The sequence below is a fragment of the Hyperolius riggenbachi genome, chromosome 10, assembly GCF_040937935.1.
Source record: "Hyperolius riggenbachi isolate aHypRig1 chromosome 10, aHypRig1.pri, whole genome shotgun sequence".
Classification (NCBI taxonomy): domain Eukaryota; kingdom Metazoa; phylum Chordata; class Amphibia; order Anura; family Hyperoliidae; genus Hyperolius; species Hyperolius riggenbachi.
Window position 1 is genome coordinate 14,996,305 of NC_090655.1, and position 24,623 is coordinate 15,020,927.

Below are 24,623 nucleotides of genomic sequence, written 5' to 3' on the forward strand. Positions count from 1 at the left end.
CTATATAAATATAGTATAGACATTACACTGACAGGATTAGTGTGAGCCAGCCTAGCCAGGCCCAGGTAGCGCGGCAGGCAATGATGATGTCGCAGCAAAAGGGACCCCCAAACCCCCCCGCCCAATGCCGCGCTGAACTGGGCCTCCCTCACTCACACAATGGGACTGGCTCTCCGACTGCAGACCTCCCCACTCTCTGTCTCCAGTCCAGGCTCTGACTGACGGTCTCTCTCTTGCTGCATGTTTTCACACATACAGACACACATGGGGCTTGATTCACAAACCGGTGCTAACTGTTAACACGCCTGAGAAAACCCCCTTAGCACGTCTAAACCAGCTTTTCGCGCGCAAAACTTTATGCGCGTAAAACTTTACGGGTGTAAAACTTTACACGCGCACTGCACAGAGCGCAAGGCGCTCCGCGTGAAGTGCCCATTAAAGCCTATGGGACTTAGCGCGCGCATAGGACTTTGCGCGCAAGTCTTTGCGCGCGATCTGATTGAGAAATCCGGTGCTAACCTACTTAGCACCCTGGTTAACGTGTCTAAAGATTTTAGACGTGCTAAGTAGGTTAGCACCGCTTTGTGAATCAAGCCCATGGTGTGCAGAAAATGCACACAGAAAACCTACAAACTGTTGTGCTCCCAGCTCAGCTTATTACACTCGCTCTGATGTCTGATGGAGCAGAACTGGCTCTGCAGTCTCATCCAGCATCACTACAGTATATAGCACTTGCGGACGTAGTAGAGAGGTTGGGACTGGACGTTGTACAGGGGAGCCTGCTGCACACTGAATAGGGACTGTCTACAAATCTTTGTCTACAAAACTTTGTATGATTCCTTATCAGTGGCTGAGCAGATGCAGTCATTAGATCAATTATGCAGAGAGCAGAAAGTTTTTTTCTCTCTATGCCCTTAGATGTCAGTCTCTCAGTACAGGGGAAAAAAACATCTTCCCCCACAAGGCCCTCTGGGCCCCCATGCGGCTGCATCCTCAAAGGGTCTATTGTGAAGCCCTGTTTATGAGTGTGCATAAATTAAGAGGGATCCTCACATCTGTGGGAATGCTGACCATGCATATGTAGCAGCTGGAAATGATACTCCCATCTCAGTAGCAGCTGACAGCGACGCCGGGCAGCTTTCACAGACAAGCTTATTATGCAAAGTTGCAGAGTAAAGATCAGGGTAGACAGCAGAGTGATTATAGGTATGTCATTTTTTTTGTCCCCAAAAAGCCAAACGTACACCCAAAGCTGCCAACGTGCATGTAGCCCCTTAATTTTACAAAGCCATACTAATCCAACATGCAGACTGTTGTTTCATGTGAGTACACACACATAGCAGAGTTCATCGGGATCGGGCTTCGATCTCTAGAGTAAGGGCCCGTTTCCACTAGGGCGAATTCGCATGCGTGGCCTTGCATGCGAATTCGCATAGGCAATGAAAGTGGATGGGACTGTATCCACTTGTCATTGTTTTCGTGCGTTTTTCTGTGCAGGATTTTTCTGCACGGTAGGCCTGCAGAATTCGCCTGCGTGAGGAATGCAGGCGAATCGCAGCCCATGTATTTAATAGGGAAAACGCACGTGCGTTTTTTGCCGCGAATTCGCGTGCGAATTCGCATGAAAGAGTAATACAAATTGAGTCAGGCAGTGACATGGTTAAATTCGCATAGACCCTGCCTATGCGAAATCGCATGCGAATTCGCGGCAAAAAACGCACGCGGAATCGCATCCGCATGCGATTTCGTCAGCGGTGGAATCCCAGGGATTCGCACCGCACTAGTGGAAACGAGCCCTAACAGTCCTGAGCATGAGCTTACACAAACGTGTCCATCTGCTACAGCCAAGAGATTTGTACTGTTGCTATGGAGAAGGGACAAAAAGAAACAGTACATGGTGGAGTGTTTTCTGGTGGCTGGGTATGGAGGGAAACTATGCACTCTGCCGTTGCTATAGCTTAAAGACTGGGTGTGCCAGATCTTCATACGACCTTGTGGGAAACCGGTGCACGTGCCTCAGCCGAGTTTAGCCAAGCATGTCAGTGTTCTCCCCAGGCTCTTTTAGCGGGTGCTCCACCCGGGCTAGATTTGGTGACCACCCGGCTGTCATCGGCTCACCTCCTCACTTCCTCCTATGCTGTAAGCAGAGTTGCCCTGCATTTTCAACTTGCCCCCACCCGGCAACTTTTTCATGCCACCCGGCTACTATTTCATGCCACCCGGCTGGAAAAAAATTCTGGGGAGAACACTGCATGTGTATAAGACTTTTAGACTGGCCCTCATTAGTGCAGGATCTGTGGTAGGACTTTGGAAATAGGGGTTCCACAAACTACTAAAGTCTACCTAAAGCGAGAAGAAAGTTCCAAACGGGTAACAGGGGCGTGACAATAGACCCCGCAAGGGATGCAGCCGCAGGGGGGCCTGTGGGAGAAGTTTATTTTCCCTGCCCAGAGACTGGCAACTAAGGGCACGGAGAGAAAAAAGCTTTCAGCTCTCTGCACAAATGTTCTAATGACTGCCTCTGTTCAGCCACTGTTAAGAAATCATACACATTTTTGTAGACAGTCCCTATTCAGTTTGCAGGCAGGCCATTGTGTACAGCACCCAGCCCCCAACCTATCCTTCCCCTCCCCCATTGCTGTATATTGTAGTGATGCTAGAGAAATCTACAGAGACAGTTCTGCCCCCAAGCCTCTCCACCTCCTCCCCAATGCTGTGTACTGTAGTGATGCTGCCAGAGAAGTCTGCAGAGCCAGTTGTGAGCCATCAGAGATGGACAGAGTGAGTGTAATAAGCCCAAAAGAACGAAACGAGACGGCACACAACTGGCTGCAAAAAAGTTGCTTGTGTATTGCGGGCAAGACACTACATGTTACGGATTATGCCATCCTTCATCATCCACACCTGATGAAGGATGGCATAATCCGTAACATGTAGTGTCTTGCCCGCAATACACAAGCAACTTTTTTGCAGCCAGTTGTGTGCCGTCTCGTTTCGTTCTTTTGGATATATTTGAAGCTGTGGAGCACTCCAGCTGAGATTTGGCACCGGCAGATATCCAGGCCTAGCAGACCTGTGAAGCTGTTCACCTGATACATCACTTTTGCATATGAGTGTAATAAGCTGAGACTGGGAGCACACTTGTCTGTCAGTTTTCTGCATGCCTTTTTCTGTATGCGTTTCCTGCACATCATGTGTGTCTGTATGTGTGAAAACATGCAGTTTTTATCACAGAAGTAAATGTAATTGATAGAGACAATGCATGCAGTGCTTCACTACTATCTGTTTTTTTTTTTTGTTTTTTTTTTTTTTTTTGCATGGGGAAAACCCATTCAAGTATGTACTAGCCAACAGAATAACTGGTTCTCAGTTTACCAGTGCAGAAAACGAGGGGGGGGGGAGGATAGGGGCCCCATCCAAAGTTCAACAGGGAGGCCCAGTGATTCCTAGTTACGCCCCTAAATGGCTACTTACCAAAGTAGAGGGGTGGCTCTCGATAATCCAGTGGCTTCCCCCATACCCCTCCACCTTGCCGTTTAAGCACTGGGATCCTCCGACGCACACCAACAAGGGCTTGAGGGCATGTTTCTGCGCAGTAGCTAACAGGCTTGACTTTTTCCACCAAGTGGCGTCTCCCGGTTTCTGCACAGTCGCATGCCGTCCTGCAGTGTGGACGTGCTTGTCCACGTACAGGAGCGTGGTGGTGGAATTCTGAGAGTCAGAGTGCTGGATCGGTGCTTGGGAGGTGGATGTTGGGCGCCTCTGGAGGATCTTCCTTTTTGACCTGTGGATCTCATGAGTTTGCTTTAAAGAGGATGCTCACCTCAAGAGGCTTCGCCCACCTCTTCTCCATTCTATCACCTGGACCCCCTCAAAGCCCGTCTATATGTCGCTGGCACCTTCACATTGGCAAGGAGCCGAGCAGGCCCGGGTTTTTCTACCCCATCCTGCTCAGTGCGGACGAGCTCCGTTGAACTTCGGAGGTCCTAACGCTGGAATGGAGGGACGGAAAGCGACGGGGAAGCCGCTGGAGGAAAAATGGTCTTCCCTCTCCCGGGGTAAGTATCTACATCTTTGACTTTACTTTCTCCCCGATGTACTGTAAGTTATGGTGAACCAGGGACACAAGTATTGCGTATGGAGGTAAAGGTGGCCGTACATCAAGAGATTTTGGCGACAGATCGACCAAGTGACATCTCTCGCTATCGAATCTGATTGGAGCAAGATCTTTTGGCCGCCATAAACTGCAAGCCGATTTCCGATCAATTTCAGCATGCAATCTTTTGGTAATTGGCCTAGTGACACCGCGTAACCAAACATGCCACATATGCAATACTCCGATAACCACGTGGTGTATGATGAAGGAAGGAGAGTGCAGAGTCAACGGCTGATACCGGACAGGTAAAGTATTAATGCGGAGGGGGGTTTACATCTACATTTGAGGGACACGGCCAGGGGTTTCGAGATCGTAATTCGCAATTATCACATACCTCCCAACTTTTTGAGATAAGAGGGGCACTTAAGCCATGCCCCTGCCACACCCCTGATCACGCCCCCGCCACACCCCTAGTCACGCATGCCATAAAGATTTCATAAGAATTCAAACCACATTGGTCCTTTCTATCCTGGTTCATTTTCCTTCATATTAACATTTTAAAATTAGTAACACATCAATTTAAAGGATGGGAATAAAGTTTAGAGTCAAACACATTTTTTAGTAGAGAAATATATATATATATTTACATAGAAAGAGGGACAAAGTCCTGAAAGAGGGACAAATGATGAGGAAAACAGGGACAGGGCTCCCAAAGAGGGACTGTCCCTCCGAAAGAGGGACGGTTGGGAGCTATGATTACCGCCCACCGTAACCACTGCGCACCTGATCGAGCATGTCAGTCCAGGATTTCCCAGCATGTCCGATAGATGCATGCGACCAATTTCAGCCCAATCATTTTCAAATGTGGTCAATTGGCCACCAAGTCTACTGATGTATGGCCACCTTAAAGTGGGCGTCTTCCCGCAGTCTCCCATTCAGCCGCGATCAGGCCCGGTAAAAGGCTCAGTCGCGTCTAGTCTGGGTCTTCTGCACATGTGTGTGAGGTCCACGCATGTGCAGAAGGCCACAATTGACGTGACTGAGCTGTTACCGGGGCCGATTGCGGCTGAACCGCGGGAGGACGGCGAGGGACTCTGACAAGCTTATGGGGCTGGAGGAAGCCGCAGGTAAGTATGAAATCTTTCGTTATTTTTATCTCCGGTGCACTTTAGGCGGAGCCGATTTACCATTACGTTCCTATATGAAATGCTTATATTCTATCCGTTTGGTATGTATGTAGCGTAGACCTTTAGCTTAGCAGTGAGGTCACAGCTTAGTAAAGGTCAAACCGCTTGTGGATAATGCGGTCTCTCTCCCCCTCGCCACTTATCTAAACGAATGCAAATATCAAAGATTCAACTCGTTTTTTTTTTTTCTCCCACGAAAAAAAAAGGTCAAATTTACGATAGTCTTTAACATTTTAAATTAATCAGCTGCACAAATTCTCCGGAAAGGTTGTAAGCGATAATAGATAATATGTAATTATGGGAAGAGATAATGATAGTCATTTTAATTAAAGCCAGATCCTGTTTTCTGTTCTTTTAATTATGCTAATTTTTGCTCCGAAAAAAAAATGAAATCGAGAGAGAGCGGTGAAAAGATAAAAAGCAGGAAAAGTAACGTGTCACTCTGTTTTTCCAATAACACCCACATTTATGCGCTCAGAGATGTCCACAAATTCTGCTTTGACAGTATGAAAGGGCCTTAATGCTCGCTGCCATAGAAACAGGGCTTTTCCAGTGTAGCTCTTTTCACTTCAGTGTGTATTAGATGGAGATGGTGTATGTTTTGGGCTTTCCCGGCTCGAAGTCTTTTAAAACCATTTTCACGTTTTTTGTAACTCTGCGTTCCTTAAAAAGAAGCTCTCCCCAAACCAAACCGAGTTTGTTTCGTGGATAACAAAAAGCTCCTTACCCATGTTGGTTAGACAGATTCCGTCTTTACATGTGTGGAGGTATCTACCAGGTAGGCGGGACTCCAGGCAAGGGATCCCTGTGAATCGGAGGTGAAAATAAACCTACACCATTACCGGTATATTTATCCTCCTACTAAACTAAAAAATACTAAAAATTATTTTTTATTTTTTTTAAGTATCCCATGGTCTTCTTTTGTATTGATACATTTACAAAGTAGGTTGAAAGTTTTACTGTCTCTAATTAGTGGCAGCCTATTAAGTGTCTCAGAGTTGGAAAAAAGTCAATAGTTTATGTATTTTATCTCTCCCTGCACACAGAAGTTGTATTCTGCCAGGAAAACTTGTATGGCTGTAATTGGCTTATCAGTGATGTTTACTATATTCCAAGCTACTGATAAGGCAGAAGCTGTCACTTCCAAGCCTAAAAAATCATTCTTTCAGGCAGCAAAATAAAGCAAGTAAAACAGCCTGGTTATTAATGTTTTGCACTGTACATACACGTTTATCTCATCATGTCACATATTGCCTTGGGTACATGTCCATGGCCTGGGGGTCATTACCAAGTCATAGAGGCACTCAAGTTCACTAAACACCAGCTGCTGACACTTCACCGTCATAGACCTGAAGAAGCTGGAGCGTCCCGCAAAACACATTGGCCTCAATTCACTAAGCTTAACTCCTGTCTTTAATTCTATCACCATGGTGATAACTGTAAAACAGCTCAGAAGAGTTATTAAAGACAGAAGTTAAGCTTAGTGAATTGAGGCCATTGTCCTTTTTGTTTTTTTGTGCAATAAAATGTGAATAATTCCACCCTATACACCAGGTGTGTATGTTCAAAGGTAGGTAAGTCAACATTACCCTTCAGTAGTTTATTTAAAGCAGGAGGGTCAGCCATACTATACCAAAAAAAACCACACATATATAAGTATATACAGTGGCGTAACTAAGGTGCTGTGGGCCCCAATGCAAGTTTTTCAATGGGGCCCCCCCAAAGCACTCTATATATAACTATTGATATGGCGCACCAAAACCTGCCAATAGCAACTACAGTGCCAGGGGTGCAAGAGGGGGATGGGGAACAGTTTGCTAATGATTACTACTATTCATAGTATCTTAGTATGAGCACAGGACCAATAGAGAGCTTATACTGTAGTTGAGGGAGGGCCCTTCGGGGCCCCTCTGGCCCAAGGGCCCCGATGCGGTTGCAAACTCTGCAACCCCTATTGCTACACCCTTGTCTACTTACAGTGGCTTGCAAAAGTATTCGGCCCCCTTGAAGTTTCCCATATTTTGTCACATTACTGCCACAAACATGAATCAATTTTATTGGAATTCCACGTGAAAGACCAATACAAAGTGGTGTACACATAAGAAGTGGATCGAAAATCATACATTATTCCAAACAATTTTTACAAATAAATAACTGCAAAGTGGGGTGTGCGTAATTATTCGTCCCCTGAGTCAATACTTTGTAGAACCACCTTTTGCTGCAATTACAGCTGCTAGTCATTTAAGGTATGTCTCTACCAGCTTTGTACATCTAGAGACTGAAATCCTTGCCCATTCTTCTCTGCAAAACAGCTCCAGCTCAGTCAGATTAGATGGACAGCGTTTGTGAACAGCAGTTTTCAGATCTTGCCACAGATTCTCAATTGGATTTAGATCTGGACTTTGACTGGGCCATTCTAATACATGGATATGTTTGGTTTTAAACCATTCCATTGTTGCCCTGGCTTTATGTTTAGGGTTGTTGTCCTGCTGGAAGGTGAACCTCCGCCACAGTATCAAGTCTTTTGCAGAGTCCAAGAGATTTTCTTCCAAGATTGCCCTGTATTTGGATCCATCCATCTTCCCATCAAACTCTGACCAGCTTCCCTGTCCCTGCTGAAGAGATGCACCCCCCCCCCCCCCCCCCCCCGAGCATGATGCTGCCACCACCATATTTGACAGTGGGGATGGTGTGTTCAGAGTGATGTGCAGTGTTCGTTTTCTGCCATACATAGCGTTTTGCATTTTGGCCAAAAAATTTCATTTTGGCCTCATCTGACCAGAGCACCTTCTTCCACATGTTTTCTGTATCCCCCACATGGCTTGTGGCAAACTGTAAACGGGACTTCTTATGATTTTCTGTTAACAATGCCTTTCTTCTTGCCACTCTTCCATAAAGGCCAACTTTGTACAGTGCACGACTAATAGTTGTCCTATGGACCGATTCCCCCATCTGAGCTGTAGATCTCTGCAGCTCGTCCAGAGTCACCATGGGCCTCTTGACTGCATTTCTGATCAGCGCTCTCCTTGTTCGGCCTGTGAGTTTAGGTGGACGGCCTTGTCTTGGTAGGTTTACAGTTGTGCCATACTCCTTCCATTTCTGAATGATCGCTTGAACAGTGCTCCGTGGGATGTTCAAGGCTTTGGAAATCTTTTTGCAGCCTAAGCTTGCTTTAAATTTCTCAATAACTTTATCCCTGACCTGTCTGGTGTGTTCTTTGGACTTCATGGTGCTGTTGCTCCCAATATTCTCTTAGGCCCAGTGCACACCGAGCGGATTTGGATGTGATCCGCCGGCTGCATCCGCCTGTAAATCTGCATAGCTATTGTATTTGAATGGACTGGTGCACACTGGCGGTTTGAGGTTTGTAGCAAACCGCAAACGTGCCTCCTGCTGCACGTTTGCAATTTGCTAAAAACCTCAAACCGCCGGTGTGCACCAGTCCATTCAAATACAATAGCCATGCGGATGCTCAGGCAGATGCGGCCGGCGGATCGCATTCAAATCCGCTCGGTGTGCACTGGGCCAAATTTCTGTCATCCGCACCCAAAACCGCTAGCGTTTTGTGGATCTGCTAGTGGTTTTGGTGTGCACTGGGCCTCAGACAACCTCTGAGGCTGTTACAAAGCAGCTGTATTTGTACTGACATTACTGTACATTACACACATGGGCACTCTATTTAGTCATTAGCACTCATCAGGCAATGTCTATGGGCAACTGACTGCACTCAGACCATAAGGGGCTGAATAATTATGCACACACCACTTTGCAGTTATTGATTTGTAAAAAATGTTTAGAATCATGTATGATTTCTGTTCCACTTCTCACCTGTACATCACTTCGTGTTGGTCTTTCACGTGGAATTCCAATAAGATTGATTCATGTTTGTGGCAGTAATATGGCAAAATGTGGAAAACTTCAAGGGGGCCAAATACTTTTGCAAGCCACTGTACATAACACATGTATTGTACTGTTCACGTTTTGATTTCAGTGAATCTTATATAGTAAATGAAGAGAATTCTGTTCCTGGCAGTCTCCTTGTCTTTTTCCCACAGTCTGAAAGCTAAATCCTGATGTTTTATACTCCTCCAATCTGCTGTGTCATTCTGGCTTTCTTTCTAACCACGTATGAGCACAGGATCAGGTTTCAACCAAGCCTGTCACACTGCAGTGTGCTCAGCCCAATCAATGAGAAGCAGGAATGTGGGAGGGGAGGTGACAAGCTTCCCTCTCTAATCTATTCGGTGATGTAGAGAGAATAAAGCCTGGGTAACTGATATAAGATAATTACAGCACAGACATTTCTGAATAGAATGGAGAGCTTGCACTGCAGGGTGGAGTTCCTGGCAGCATTATAAACCCAGTGCAGTGTTTGAATGGAATTTGATTTTGTGGCTGACAACCCCGCTTTAACAAGTGTGGCCATCATGGTTCCCTCCCCCCTTAACAGAAGCAAGAGTAGCCATGCCTCATCCTGCTGGGACCAGGATTTTAAAGGAAAACAAGGTGCTGAGGGGAGTGGTCTATTTACATACCAACATTCATTAACCCTCTGTACTCAAAACTCACGGCAAATTGGCTGCTAAAGGGTTAAAAGTGGACAGTCTGGTACTTGCATATATATTATTATTTTTATTATTATTATTATTATTTAGTATTTATATAGCGCCGACATATTACGCAGCGCTGTACAGTGTATATATATATATATATATATATATATATATATATATATATATATATATCTTGTCACTAACTGTCCCTCAAAGGAGCTCACAATCTAATCCCTACCATTGCCATATGTCTATATTATGTAGTGTAAGTACTGTAGTCTAGGACCAATTTTAGGGGGAGCCAATTAACTTATCCGTATGTTTTTGGAATGTGGGAGGAAACCGGAGTGCCCGGAGGAAACCGACGCAGACACGGAGAGAACATACAAACTCTTTGCAGATAGTGCCCTGGCTGGGATTCGAACCAGGGACCCAGCGCTGCAAGGCGAGAGAGCTAACCACTACGCCACCATGCTGCCCATATATGGCCCACTTTAGATGTTGGCACTATATACATTCCAAAATAATAATGATTAATAATGCCATTTTAGTGAGCCTAATCTGAGCCATGCAGATTTTCTTTAGCGGTGATTCTGGCCACAGAAAATGATCTGCTCTGTATATTTTGAGCAGCAGGAGCTGGAAATCTATCTGTAGTGTTTATTGTGTCTGTGTGCGATGCGTTGGCTAAGCTGCTTGTCCTCTCGTCTCTTGCAGTTTGAGAATGAGATCATCACCAAGTTGGACCATGAGGTGGAAGGCGGGAGAGGAGACGAGCAGTACAAAGTGTTGTTTGAGAAGATGTAAGTGTTGATTAGCCGTGAAGCATCTAAGTATAGTCACAGGAGACAATGACAAACAAGTCGTGATCTTTACACTTCCGCTATAATTAATACTTGCTAATGAAGCTCCAAGGATAAAGTAGCACCTCGTTCAGGAACCCGTCTGAGTGAAGTTCTGATTTTATCTCCCTTCTTTCAGACTCTTGGAACACTGTAGGAAGCACAAGTATCTGGCCAAGAATGGAGAGACTTTCGTCAATCTGGTGGTCCGGCTGATGGAGAGGTTGCTGGACTACAGGACCATAATGCACGATGAGAGCAAGGAGAACCGCATGAGCTGCACCGTCAATGTTCTGGTCAGTCTTCCTTCAGCAGAACTTTCTTCGCATACGTCAGTATTAAGCATTGTACACACACTAGAGTGAAGCACCTAAATTGCCACTTGTAGCCGCTAATTGTGGCAATTTACATTGAAACCTGTGACACCGCCCAAACTAATCATTTATAGTCTCAATTTAGTTAAGTATACGTTTGGGTGGGTCAGTTAGGGTTAGGCATAGGTTTGGGGGGTCATTTAGGGTTAGGCATAGGTTGGGGGCTCTGTTGGGGGACTTAAGGTTAGGCATAGGTTGGGGGTCTATTAGGGTAAGGCGTAGTTTGTTGCGAGATTATGTTTAGGCCTAGGTTCATGGGTCTGTTAGGGTTAGGCATAGTTTGGGGAGGTTTAGTGTTAGGCAGAGGTTGGGGGATCTGTTAGGGTTAGGCATAGTTTGTTGGGGATTAAGGTTAGGCATAGTTTGCGGGGGGATTAAGGTTAGGCCTAGGTTGGGGGTCTGTTACGGTTAGGCATAGTTTGTGGGGGATTAAGGTTAGGCCTAGGTTGGGGGTCTGTTACGGTTAGGCATAGTTTGTGGGGGATTAAGGTTAGGCCTAGGTTGGGGGTCTGTTAGGATTATGCATAGTTTGTGGGGGGATTAAGGTTAGGCCTAGGTCAGGGGGTCTGTTAGGGGTTAGGCATAGGTTGGGGGGTCTGTTAGGATTATGCATAGTTTGTGGGGGGATTAAGGTTAGGCCTAGGTCAGGGGGTCTGTTAGGGTTAGGCATAGTTTGTAGGGGGATTAAGGTTAGGCAGAGGTTGGGGGTCTGTTAGGGTTAGGCATAGTTTGTAGGGGGATTAAGGTTAGGCCTTGGTTGGGTGGTCTGTTAGGGGTTAGGCATAGGTTGGGGGGGTCTGTTAGGGTTAGGCATAGTTTGTGGAGGTTTGGTTAGGCAGAGGTTGGGGGATCTGTTAGGCACAGTATGGGGCTGGCATCCATAGAGGGTTGTTCAAGTGAGAATAGGGTCAAGTTGGGGGATATTAAAATATTGATAAAGTAGATAATAGTAGAAAATCTGTTATTTTACCGATATTCTACTACAGTAGAATCTTATGAGTAAACTCCAAGGGACCTGGCCAAGTAGTTTCCTGTATCAGAAGTGTTACTATATCAAAATTGGTCATATTTCGTTTAATGACCCATGTCAATGAATACCGGCATTGTCATGGTTAAAATCGCATAGCGCAAATGGCGAGCGATTCCGCGTGAAAATCTGCATACAAAGGCAAATGAATCCGCAACCGCCTGCGGATTCGTTCTCATGGTTTCCGCGTCGGAATCGCGTCACAGTAATGGAAACGCGCCCTAAATACAAAAGGAAACCTGAAAATAGAGGCTGCTTTGCTACAGATTTAATCCACCTTTAGGGCCCATTCACACTAGAAGCGCTTTTCTGAGCTTTTTGCTATTGATTAGCGTTTTTGAATATCGCTCCCATTCACTTTTTAATTAAAATCACGGAAAAATAGGCGATTTTAATGCAAGTGAATGGGAGCGATTTAAAAAAAAAATGCTAATCAATCGCAAAACTCTCAGAAAAGCGCTTCTAGTGTGAATGGGGCCCTAAGTCAATTAATACTCCTTTAAACAAAAAGTTTCACTTTTTTCTGAGTTAACTCCAGTTCCCATTCTTTTCTTTTTTCTCCTTTTACTTTTTTCTCTGTGTACAAAACACACACAGGACGGTTGAATAAAAACAGACCATATATTTTTCAATGTCCCCCCCCCCCCCCCTCAGGCCAAAACATTTTGTTGTCCCCCGCCGATACCTCCTGCACAAGTCGGGTCGGGTAACCTGTGGGGTCTCGGCGCAGTATATCTCATGGCTGACGGCTGTGAATCCCTCTATAACAGGGCAGAAACTGCAGCTCGCCAGTCTTCAGGTATATTACATCTATGCATAGCGACGCCCACCTCCTCTTGTGTTGTGAGAATTATCCAGGTACAGGAACATGTGTCAGATCTCTGCAGAGACAATACACACACAATACACACACATCTGCACAAAGCAGGCACAGGAACATGTGTCAGATCTCTGCAGAGACAATACACATACAATGCACACACATCTGCACAAAGCAGGCACAGGAACATGTCAGGTCTCTGCAGAGACAATACACACACACAATACACACACATCTGCACAAAGCAGGCACAGGAACATGTCAGGTCTCTGCAGAGACAATACACACAATACACACACATCTGCACAAAGCAGGCACAGGAACATGTCAGGTCTCTGCAGAGACAATACACACACACAATACACACACATCTGCACAAAGCAGGCACAGGAACATGTCAGGTCTCTGCAGAGACAATACACACAATACACACACATCTGCACAAAGCAGGCACAGGAACATGTCAGGTCTCTGCAGAGACAATACACACACACAATACACACACATCTGCACAAAGCAGGCACAGGAACATGTCAGGTCTCTGCAGAGACAATACACACACACAATACACACACATCTGCACAAAGCAGGCACAGGAACATGTCAGGTCTCTGCAGAGACAATACACACAATACACACACATCTGCACAAAGCAGGCACAGGAACATGTCAGGTCTCTGCAGAGACAATACACACAATACACACACATCTGCACAAAGAAGGCACAGGAACATGTCATGTCTCTGCAGAGACAATACACACAATACACACACATCTGCACAAAGCAGGCACAGGAACATGTGTCAGATCTCTGCAGAGACAATACACATACAATGCACACACATCTGCACAAAGCAGGCACAGGAACATGTCAGGTCTCTGCAGAGACAATACACACACACAATACACACACATCTGCACAAAGCAGGCACAGGAACATGTCAGGTCTCTGCAGAGACAATACACACAATACACACACATCTGCACAAAGAAGGCACAGGAACATGTCATGTCTCTGCAGAGACAATACACATACAATGCACACACATCTGCACAAAGCAGGCACAGGAACATGTCAGGTCTGCAGAGACAATACACACACACAATGCACACACATCTGCACAAAGCAGGCACAGGAACATGTCAGGTCTCTGCAGAGACAATACACACAATACACACACATCTGCACAAAGAAGGCACAGGAACATGTCAGGTCTCTGCAGAGACAATACACATACAATGCACACACATCTGCACAAAGCAGGCACAGGAACATGTGTCAGATCTCTGCAGAGACAATACACACAATACACACACATCTGCACAAAGCGGAGCTGTGAGAGAGACTTTCCCAAGAACGGCTAATAGCTCTAGAAAACATTTATCCCCTTACCTTTTGAAATGTATACAAGATGAATACAGTGCTCTTGTATAAAGGCCCTTATCACCTCTCCCTCACCTGCCTCACTTATGCTGGGAATACACGGTTCATTTTTCCGCTCGGTTTTCCACCCAAACGTTTCTTCCGCTCGATTCTGTGCTGGATTCTCTTATCTTCCATTCGTTTTTGTTATCTTTTCCCATTCACTTCTATGAGAAATCAACCCAAAAAACATTCGGAAAGGAATATTGGACATGTTGGAAATTATCTATCAAACCCATCTATCGAGCGGAAAAACGTATGGTGTATTCCCAGCATTAGATGCCTGACACCTTTCACACGTTTATTGTGTTTGTATTTAAAGAAAAAAAGCAAAAAAAAAAAAAAACCGACGAACAGGGCTAAAGTATCTAAAGTGAACAAGACAGGGCCTGTCATGACAGTGATACAAAAGGGGGGGGGGGGGGGGGGGGGGGCTGGTTGGTTGTTAAAGGGTTAAATACTTATCTGATCAGCCAAACTTTGTCCAGGCAAATGATTACTCTGTGGGCGTGGCCGCGTTTACCTGCATATTACGGCCCAACGCCCAGCTTGGCAGCCACTGCCTAATTGGTGGCTGCCGTGCTGGGAGCGGGAAGCAGCAACACAGGCCCAGGTTTCCGAAGATCTTCGTCAGCCTTCGGACACATGGACGCGACTGCGTTACCAAGAAGGTGGCGGAGCATCACCAAAATCAGAATTTTGACGATGTCCGATCAAGTAAGTATTTCATCCTTAGACTTCCCCTTCCCAACCCTGCAGCATTTTGTATGCCGGAGGTACTCTTTAATGCTGATCAGCGTGGTCACGTGACTGTTTCCATGCCCTAACATGGGGAGGTGTATCCAAGTGCCAGTCACGGCTACATCTGATCAGTGGCATGCTCATTTTGCAGCTTAGAATTGGATTCGTTAAAATCGACTTATTTCTCAGATAAAATTCAGACTATGGTTCCACTTTTAATGGGGGAATGGTGCATTCTGGGAGGTTGAAATGTGGCCAGGCTGGGGAGTGGCCGCGACGTCAGGCAAGACGGATGCTAGATAGAACAGCTCCCGCTCCGGCGAATCTAACCCGGCACAAACCATGGCGCAATCCGCTCCCGACACTCACAACATACAAGAGGAGATGGAGACCGAGCAGGACAGCACTAAAAAGCGCAAACTCGGTACTCTAAAACCGCATAAACTCACGGATTACTTCGGAGCAAAGCCCGCCCGGAGAACCCAAGATGGCGCCCGACACACTAAACAGCCCAGCGCAAAGCAGACAAACACCACCGTCGCTCAACAGGACCTAGAGGACATCCAGCCGTTAATCTCACCCGAGTCCTCTCCCTTCAACAGCCCGGCGAGATCCAAACTTCCAAAACTTCGGGTGGAGGAGAAAGATGCAGAGAGCACGGTAAGAGACAAAGACCCTCCCAGCATCACACAAGCAGCGGCCATTTTTGTAGACTTCCCAGCCACAGACCAAGCTGCATCGCAAGGCCTTTATTAAAGACATTCTATTCTCATTTAGAGTTTCCCTGCTATCAGATTTTGCCAACTTATCCACATCCTTACAGAACGACATAACTGATCTGGGTGACAGAGTAGATGGGATAGAGAACAAAATCACTGAGATCATAAAAGAGCAGAACGTCATGGTGGATGTCTCTGAAACACAGACCACTGACATTAAATGGCTTAAGTCCAAATCAGCAGACCTAGAGGACAGATCAAGAAGAAACAACATTAAGTTTAGGGGCATCCCAGAGAATGTCCCCACCAACGAACTGAGACGTTACATCCAACAAATTACCAAAGCTGCCTTACCCAATGTCAATGATACTGAACTCATAATAGACAGGGCCCATCACCTGCCCAAGCCAACCTACCTCCCAGCGCATGTGCCCAGAGACGTGATCGTGAGATACCTCTGTTATCATGTAAAAGATAACCTACTCTTCTCAATACGTAAGAACAGTACGCTCCCTGAGCCCTTTGAGAAAATCAAAGTGTTTGCTGACCTATCCCAACAGACACTACAACTTCGGAAGATTCTGCAGCCAATCACTTCAGCTTTAAGAGCAGCGAATGTGCCATACAAGTGGGGCTTCCCCACAAAGATCATCTTTACTATCCAAGGGCAACAACACATCATCCCCTCTATCGCAGCAGGCCGCAGCCTATTGAAAACCCTGAAAATAAATATCCAGGAAGATCTCAATACTCCTTTAAGGAATGTCCCCTCCTCAAAGATAAACCAAGACTGGCGCCTTGCAACATCATAAGCTGGGGCCTGCACTTATTGGGCCTAACTCCAGTATTTCTTCGGCAGTGTCCACCTCTACAACAGACACTCCCGCAGGTACTTACCTGTTCTTCCCCCAGTGTGTAGAACAAGGAACAATTTGTTCTATTTTTGACTCGGCATCTTGCACTAATAGCTGTTACTAGTGCTATGCTTGTACAAGGAGAGCAGACCAAACTTGCTCTCAAAGCTTCTTTTTGTGTTTCCACAGTTGAATATATGTTATATGGTTTTATGTTAAACAGTTTCTTGCTAAGCATTAAGAAATGTTTCTTGTACCCAAGGTTCGCAGATCCTACACAAAACGAACCAACCAACGGTTCTACCATCGTATACTTAATCCCCCTTTGCTGCAAAAGGGCGCCGTATAGCGTTATGGCACCTATTGTTCACCTGAGGTTTTATATAGCACTGCTGATTAGTCATTAACATGTCTCTAAAGATTACATCCATTAATGTTCGTGGGTTAAACTCACCATACAAAAGATACCTCTTGTGGAATGAGATCAAACAGCACAACTCCCAAATTATTTTTGCACAAGAGACTCATTTGGTAGAGAAAGATACACATCTATGTGTAAATAAACAATACCCAATGATTCTCCACAGTACCTTTTCAAAGAAAAAATGAGGTGTCATGATGGCATTCCACAAAGATCTTAAAGGGAAGGTTCAGGGAGGGTGGGTAAAAAATAAAAATCAATTTCCACTTACCTGGGGCTTCCTCCAGCTTGTGGCAGGCAGGAGGTGCCCTCGCCGCCGCTCCGCAGGCTCCCGGTGGTCTCCGGTGGCCGACCCGACCTGACCAGGCCGGCTGCCAGGTCGGGCTCTTCTGCGCTCCAAGGCCCGTAACTTCTGCGTCCCACGCCGGCGCGCTGACGTCATCGGACGTCCGCCGGGCTCTACTGCGCATGCGCCGGCGTGGGACGCAGAAGTTCCGGGCCTTGGAGCGCAGAAGAGCCCGACCTGGCAGCCGGCCTGGTCAGGTCGGGTCGGCCACTGGAGACCACCGGGAGCCTGCGTAGCGGCGGCGAGGGCACCTCCTGCCTGCCACAAGCTGGAGGAAGCCCCAGGTAAGTGGAAATTGATTTTTATTTTTTACCCACCCTCCCTGAACCTTCCCTTTAAAGTTAATACCCTTGAGATTATCAGAGATACTAATGGCAGATATCTGATCTTCATTGGTTATATCAACGACCAACTAATGACGCTGGTCGTCGTATATGGCCCAAACAATGCTCAAAAAACCTTCCACCAAAAACTCTTTGCAAAAGCTAAATCAGTTCAGAAAGGTCATTTACTGATAGAAATGTGGCCAGGCTGCCATTCACCGTCCTTCCTAATGAGGATACTGGAAGAGGAGTGGCTGAGCTGCAACCCCTCCCCCTTCAACCACAGTAAGCAGAGAAGGAAGGCGTGGTCAGCCGTGGGCGTGTGTAAGGGCCCTTTTCCTGGTCACATGACCATGCTGCTAATTAATGATGATTATGGTTATGTAACTATGTAACTATGTAATGAAGTGTTAATAACTCTAAGCCGATGCAAATGTTATGCAGCATGGAAATTGACCAATCACAGCAGCAGCATACACTACACTTAATTGCTCTAACCTTCATAAAATTTACATCAACTCGGAACGACTCGCATCTCATTTGCCATCACTCCTGCTAACAGGCATTTGTACTCCTTTTGTGTACTTGTTTTTGTTTGTTTTTAAGAATTTGTAACTTGTCTTGGAAACGTATTTATCTCTCTCTGTGAAATGTCATGTGTTGCTGTGGAGCAATCGGGAAAGATGACTAATAGTGACTTTCATATCTTTGCAGAACTTTTACAAGGAGATTGAGAGAGAAGAGATGTATATCAGGTTTGTAATGTTTTGTTATGTAAACAGTCTTGTGGGTCTGCTGGGTCATATCAGAACACAGTGGGGTTCCTAAAATTTTAGTGAATTTGTGTGTGTGTGTGTGTGTGTGTGTGTCTGCCCTTACTGTGGACACAAGGGAAGTATTTAGGTTAAGATGCCAGTCAATTTAACTGGAAGTAAATATTTATAGGCATTTGGCATCATGCCCTTAATATAGAGTAATTAAGCCGCATAACCTCCACATAACATACCGTATATTCCAGCGTATAACACGACCCCCCAACTTTTCCAGTTAAAATATAGAGTTTGGGATATACTCGCCGTATAAGACTACCCCTCTTCCAACGCACACCAAATAAAAAAAAAATATATATATATATATACTGGCGCTATATATGAATGTGCTATGATACTGTTTGTGATACCCAGTATATAACAGTATACAGGTGATTGACTGGTTGGATTGGTCAGCTCTCCCTGTCTGCCTGTTTATCAGAGCGGTATGGAAGAATAGATTGCGCTGTGCCCATAAAACACGCCTCTTTCACCAGTCTGACCCCGCCCTTGATTAGATATCATCTCCTCTGTAGCCTATTCAGTCGCTGTAAATTGCTTCTTATCTGACATTGGACTAGGTGCCAGCACACACTCACAAGCAGGGCTGTGGAGTCGGAGTCGTGGAGTCGGGCAATTTTGGGTGCCTGGAGTCGGAGTCGGGAAAAAAAGCACCGACTCCGACTCCTAATGAATTTGTAACTGTAATTAAAATAGAAAATGATAAGATAAAATGTTCTATTTCTCAGATAATAGTCATTAAAAATAATGTATATATACAGTATATATACAGTAATAGCTGTGCTTAGTCCACAAAAATGAAATAAACCAATCAAAATTAGTTACTTGTGCTGCTTCAATAAAGCAGTCCCCGTATTTTTAAGGTCAGATATACATATCTGATTGTGACTGTATATATGATGTGTACACAGGAATCTCTTATATATACTAAATAACATCTATGCTGTAAGAATAAAGCCTGATGTGTAGCTGTGTCACTAATAGAGATGGTCAATGAGATGGAAATAATTCTGCACTGATGCTGATTTATGCAAATGTATGCACTCCCTTTGCTGATGAAATCAAATAATTTGATATGTTGTTAAAATTTGGTTTGGTGACTACAAATTAAAGGGTACCTGAGACGGATGAAAAGTAGTTTTATACATACCTGGGGCTTCCTCCAGCCCCCTTCAGGCTAATCAGTCCCTTGCTGTCCTCCACCACCCGGATCTTCTGATATGAGTCCTGGTAATTCAGCCAGTCAGCGCTGTCCGGCCGCATGCCGCTCCCACAGCCAGGAACATTCTGCACCTGCGCAATAGTGCTGCACAGGTGTAGTATGCTCCTGGCGGCGGAGTGTGTGCATGCGCACTACGCCTGACTGGCTCAAGTACCTGGACTCATAGCAGAAGATCCAGGTGGTTGAGGAGGACAACGAGGGACGGATTATCCTGAAGGCGGCTGGAGGAAGCCCCAGGTATGTATAAAACTTTAATTTCATCAGTCTCAGGTTTACTTTGTTACACAGTAGTACTATACTCTACATATGCACTCCCCACAGAGCTGCAGGGAATCCACTGAGAATGCTGTGCACATTGAACACAGAGGTGTTGTCTATCACCCATAAACCTTGCTCAGATTGTGCATGAAGAATGTGTAATAGAGGAAGAATCTCCTCATTCCCCTGCAGAGTACCTGCACATCATTCTTACATGCACCCACACTTACATTGCCTAGGGCCTGATAGATGTTCTTTGTTCCGGTTTGTACCTTTTACAAGTACTCTTACCAAGGACTAGTTTTAGTCTAAAGGGAATAAATATAGTAGTCTAGTAGTCTACATATCCTTCTCACTTCAGTTGTCTTGTAAAATTCCTAAGCGTTGGCAGTTAAGAGACGAATTTGATGTTACATACTTTTAATCAACAAAATTGTAATATGCAAATTAGAGGAGTCGGAGTCGAGGAGTCGGAGTCGGTGGAATCCTAAACTGAGGAGTCGGAGTCTGAGTCGGTGGATTTTTGGACCGACTCCACAGCCCTGCTCACAAGTAGCAAAGTTTCCTGAACTCACTTGGGTCATATCAGAACATAGTTGAACTTCTGAAAGATCAGTGAATTAGCTGTTAGCGTGGCTGTCCTTTCATGAACACATGCGGAGTCCAATCGCACAACTTTTATCTTACATACGTATGAGGCTTTAATGATTTATGTCCATGGTTCATATCGCACCCTTTGCAGAGTTCCACCATCATTGATGCACGTTTGGCGTAACGCTAGTCGCACACAGGGCCGGTTCTCCCATGAAGCAAGGTGAAACATTTGCATCAGGTGCAGAGATTACAGGGGCGGCATGTTGGTACTGTGTGTTTACACTAACAGCATGCAGTCAGATTTGGAGGAGAAGCGAGAGGAGAGGGAGGCGGAGAGGTCATCATTGGGGAAAACAGCTTGTTGTGCTGTGTGAGGAGTGTGTCAGTGAGTGAGGAGGGGGAGGCAGGAGAGCATCATTGGGGAAAAGCAGCTTGTGCTGTGGGAGGAGTCTGACATTGAGTGAGGAAGGGGAGGCAGGAGAGCATCATTGGGGAAAAGCAGCTTGTGCTGTGGGAGGAGTCTGACATTGAGTGAGGAGGGGGAGGCAGGAGAGCATCATTGGGGAAAAGCAGCTTGTTGTGCTGTGGGAGGAGTGTCAGTGAGTGAGGAGGGGGGAGGCAGGAGAGCAGCATTGGGGAAAAGCAGCTTGTTGTGCTGTGGGAGGAGTCTGGCAGTGAGTGAGGAGGGGGGAGGCAGGAGAGCCGCATTTGGGGAAAAGCAGCTTGTTGTGCTGTGTGAGGAGTGTCAGTGAGTGAGGAGGGGGGAGGCAGGAGAGCAGCATTGGGGAAAAGCAGCTTGTTGTGCTGTGGGAGGAGTCTGGCAGTGAGTGAGGAGGGGGGAGGCAGGAGAGCAGCATTGGGGAAAAGCAGCTTGTGCTGTGGGAGGAGTCTGACATTGAGTGAGGAGGGGGAGGCAGGAGAGCATCATTGGGGAAAAGCAGCTTGTTGTGCTGTGTGAGGAGTGTCAGTGAGTGAGGAGGGGGGAGGCAGGAGAGCAGCATTGGGGAAAAGCAGCTTGTTGTGCTGTGGGAGGAGTCTGGCAGTGAGTGAGGAGGGGGGAGGCAGGAGAGCAGCATTGGGGAAAAGCAGCTTGTGCTGTGGGAGGAGTCTGACATTGAGTGAGGAGGGGGAGGCAGGAGAGCATCATTGGGGAAAAGCAGCTTGTTGTGCTGTGGGAGGAGTCTGACAGTGAGTGATGAGGGGGGAGGCCGGAGAGCAACAGTGTTTCATTTGACTTGCACAGCAGAAGGGAGGAGGTGGCACTGCTGTCCTGAGGAAGAATGGAGTGGCTGAGGGTGAGCAGCTTGTTACAGATTCAAAGCCGGCCAGTGTGCTATTGTGTTGAGCTGCAGCATGTCATGTGAGAACATTAACTGAAGCAGAATAAATTGTCAGGAGCTGTGCGATCATTCCAAATCAGGGGGGGAGGCACATCCTCACAAGTTTGCCTAAAGCAGCAAAAACTCTAGAACCGTCCCTAGTACCACATTTGTGCTGCGTGTAAATAAATCTGATTAGTTAGGGCTCTTGAGTAAGAGCATTTGTTACATTAAAAAATATCAGCTTGTAAACAATCTGTCAGTTTGCATAAATGATATTTTAAGTTCTATTTTTGTTTCTTGTACTTTGTCATGTTTATGGTGCTGTTTGCATTCTTGCTGATAGCTTTACAAATGCACTCAGCGTATGAACATCATTTACTTCCATTATTTCAGCTTTAGTGCTTTGCAGGAGAACCAAGTGCGTGTTAACTATCTCACCTTTCCAATCTGCGGTTAGCTGATGACTCTGATCTTCCGTGTTGTTGTTTGAATGTTTTATGCTATTGAAAATATAATAGCGGAAGACTTAATGTGCCAAAGCACAAAAAGCAAATACGTCTGCCAAGTATGAAAGGCATTATGCAGTCTAATAGCCAGCACTTTGTGAGAGCTGTCCACCAGGACGGACCGGGAACCTTTACTGTCTTACCAGATTTCCAACCTCATCTTGAAGTGTTCTCATTCTCGCTGGGGCTGTGGAGTCGGAGTCGGAGTCAGAGCAATTTTAGGGTACATGGGACCTGTGGAGTCGGAGTCAGAGCAATTTTAGGGTACATGGGACCTGTGGAGTCGGAGTTGGAGTCAGAGCAGTTTTGGGTACCTGGGGCTGTGGAGTTGGAGCAATTTTTACGTACCTCGGACTGTGGATTTAGTCTGAGCAATTTTTGGGTACCTAAGTCGGTGCTTTCATAAACATATAGTTTTTTTTTTTACCGACTCCACAGCCCTGATTCTCACCTCTCCCAAAAAAAAACAAAAAACTTGTGTGCTTGCAATTTTTTTCTCAGTGGGTCAGAGAGTCATGTAAGTTAATTTCTGCATGGGAATGCATACAGTAGTGCATTTGAAAGACACAACATGCACACTCTAAAACGTGTTCTCGAAGCACGTGCGGTCCAAAAATAACTAACATGTTCATGGAAACGCACGCAAACACATTCCACGTACAACAAGCAGTAAAACGCACTTACGTGTTAGAGAGGGCGTGTCATTTATAAGACGTACTGTTACACTGTTATCTGACTTACCTTTTGGCTTGTCAGGGGTGTAACTTTAAATCATAGGACCCCCCAGCAAAACTTTAATGGCGCCCCCTAATGTCCACACCCTTTGGGCCCATTCACACTTGTGAGCTTTACAAGCGATTTCAGCACCGCTAAAAATCGCTAGTGTTTTGAAAAAAAATGCTTGTACAATGGAAACTATATGGAAGTGTTCTCATCTAAGTGATTTACTGAACTGTGTTGCCTGCAGCAATTTCTGAGCGATTGAGGTTTCAATGTTAAGTATGGGAGCACTGGTAAATCGCTCTGGAAGTGTTGGCCTGTTCACAATCAACAGTTTTTCCAGCAATTTTACCCATCAAACCTTGCAGTTTACCCACAAAACACCTCTTTTTCCTGTGCAGATGTCATCTCCTGTTTATGGAAGACTTACACAGCTTATTGAACTAGAAACCTCAAAACGCTAACCGCTGAAAAAAACGCTTTCTGTGCAGTGAAAATCTCTAGGAAAAATCGCTGGAAAAACTCCAGAAAATCGCTCAGCGTTTGCAATTGCGTGTAGCGATTTGTAGTGTGCATGGGCCCTAAACCTTGCCAACCCCTGGTGGCCCCGACAGCCTGAGGGGCCAGAAAACAAGTGCGGTCATCCTAATCTTCACACCCGTAACAAGTGTAGCCACAAAACACCTGAAGGATGCACCCCTTGATCAGAGGGAGGGAAATGTTAGTTGGGGCCCTCTTACAGCTCTGGGCCCTCCTGCAGTCGCAGGGACTGCTCCCCTCTAGTTACACCCCTATGGCTTGCCGTACATTCCACTGCCTCGCAGCTGTTACTGTCCTATAGAAGGTTATGGCTTTGGGGCAAGGCTGCGTGGATGCTTGTGGGGCATGTGGGTAGAGAGTACCACTCTGCATCGGTGAGAGATATGTAATTGGTGTCAGGTGTGGGATGGGGGTTAGCGGTACTGCTGGGAATTGGGTGAGTTGGTTACAAGGTTTGTTTGGGGACCTCATCAAGGGAAGAGCACTATGACTTGTAGTTATGGCCATAGTTGCTTTACTGTCATTTTACAGATTAAAGTGTCATGTCTGTGCCCAGCTTTATTGCTTGTTCGCAGCACATTTTCTGAAAATGCCTCTGCTTGTGGATCCGCAAGAAACAGGAACCCATTGAACCGTTCTCACCCGTGCATTTGCGCTCAACCACAGAAGCGCTGGTGCACCTGTTATTGTGAGAAAATGCATGTGGTTCAGATGACTGATCAGGGCCGGATTTGTACTCTTTACCGCCCTAGGCCACTGTCACCAGCCGCCCCCCCCCCCCCCCCCTTCAGTGTAGGTAGCGAGATAACCCCTTCCCTCTAGTATAGGTAGCCTAATGACCCCCCCCCCCCAGTATAGATAGCCAGATGACTCCTCCCCCCTTTCCCTCCAGTATAGGTAGCCAG

The 24,623-nt window shown here is 46.0% G+C and overlaps 1 protein-coding gene across 1 annotated transcript in view; it reads left to right on the plus strand.

The window, feature by feature from the left end:
* Positions 1–24,623, plus strand: part of DOCK1 (dedicator of cytokinesis 1) — a 589,023-nt gene that overhangs the window by 448,557 nt on the left and 115,843 nt on the right. Inside the window, exons 33-35 of the mRNA XM_068258876.1 lie at positions 10,554–10,639; positions 10,818–10,974; positions 18,441–18,481. Of these exons, the coding sequence (XP_068114977.1) occupies positions 10,554–10,639; positions 10,818–10,974; positions 18,441–18,481 (284 nt within the window). The remainder of the gene's footprint in view (positions 1–10,553; positions 10,640–10,817; positions 10,975–18,440; positions 18,482–24,623) is intronic.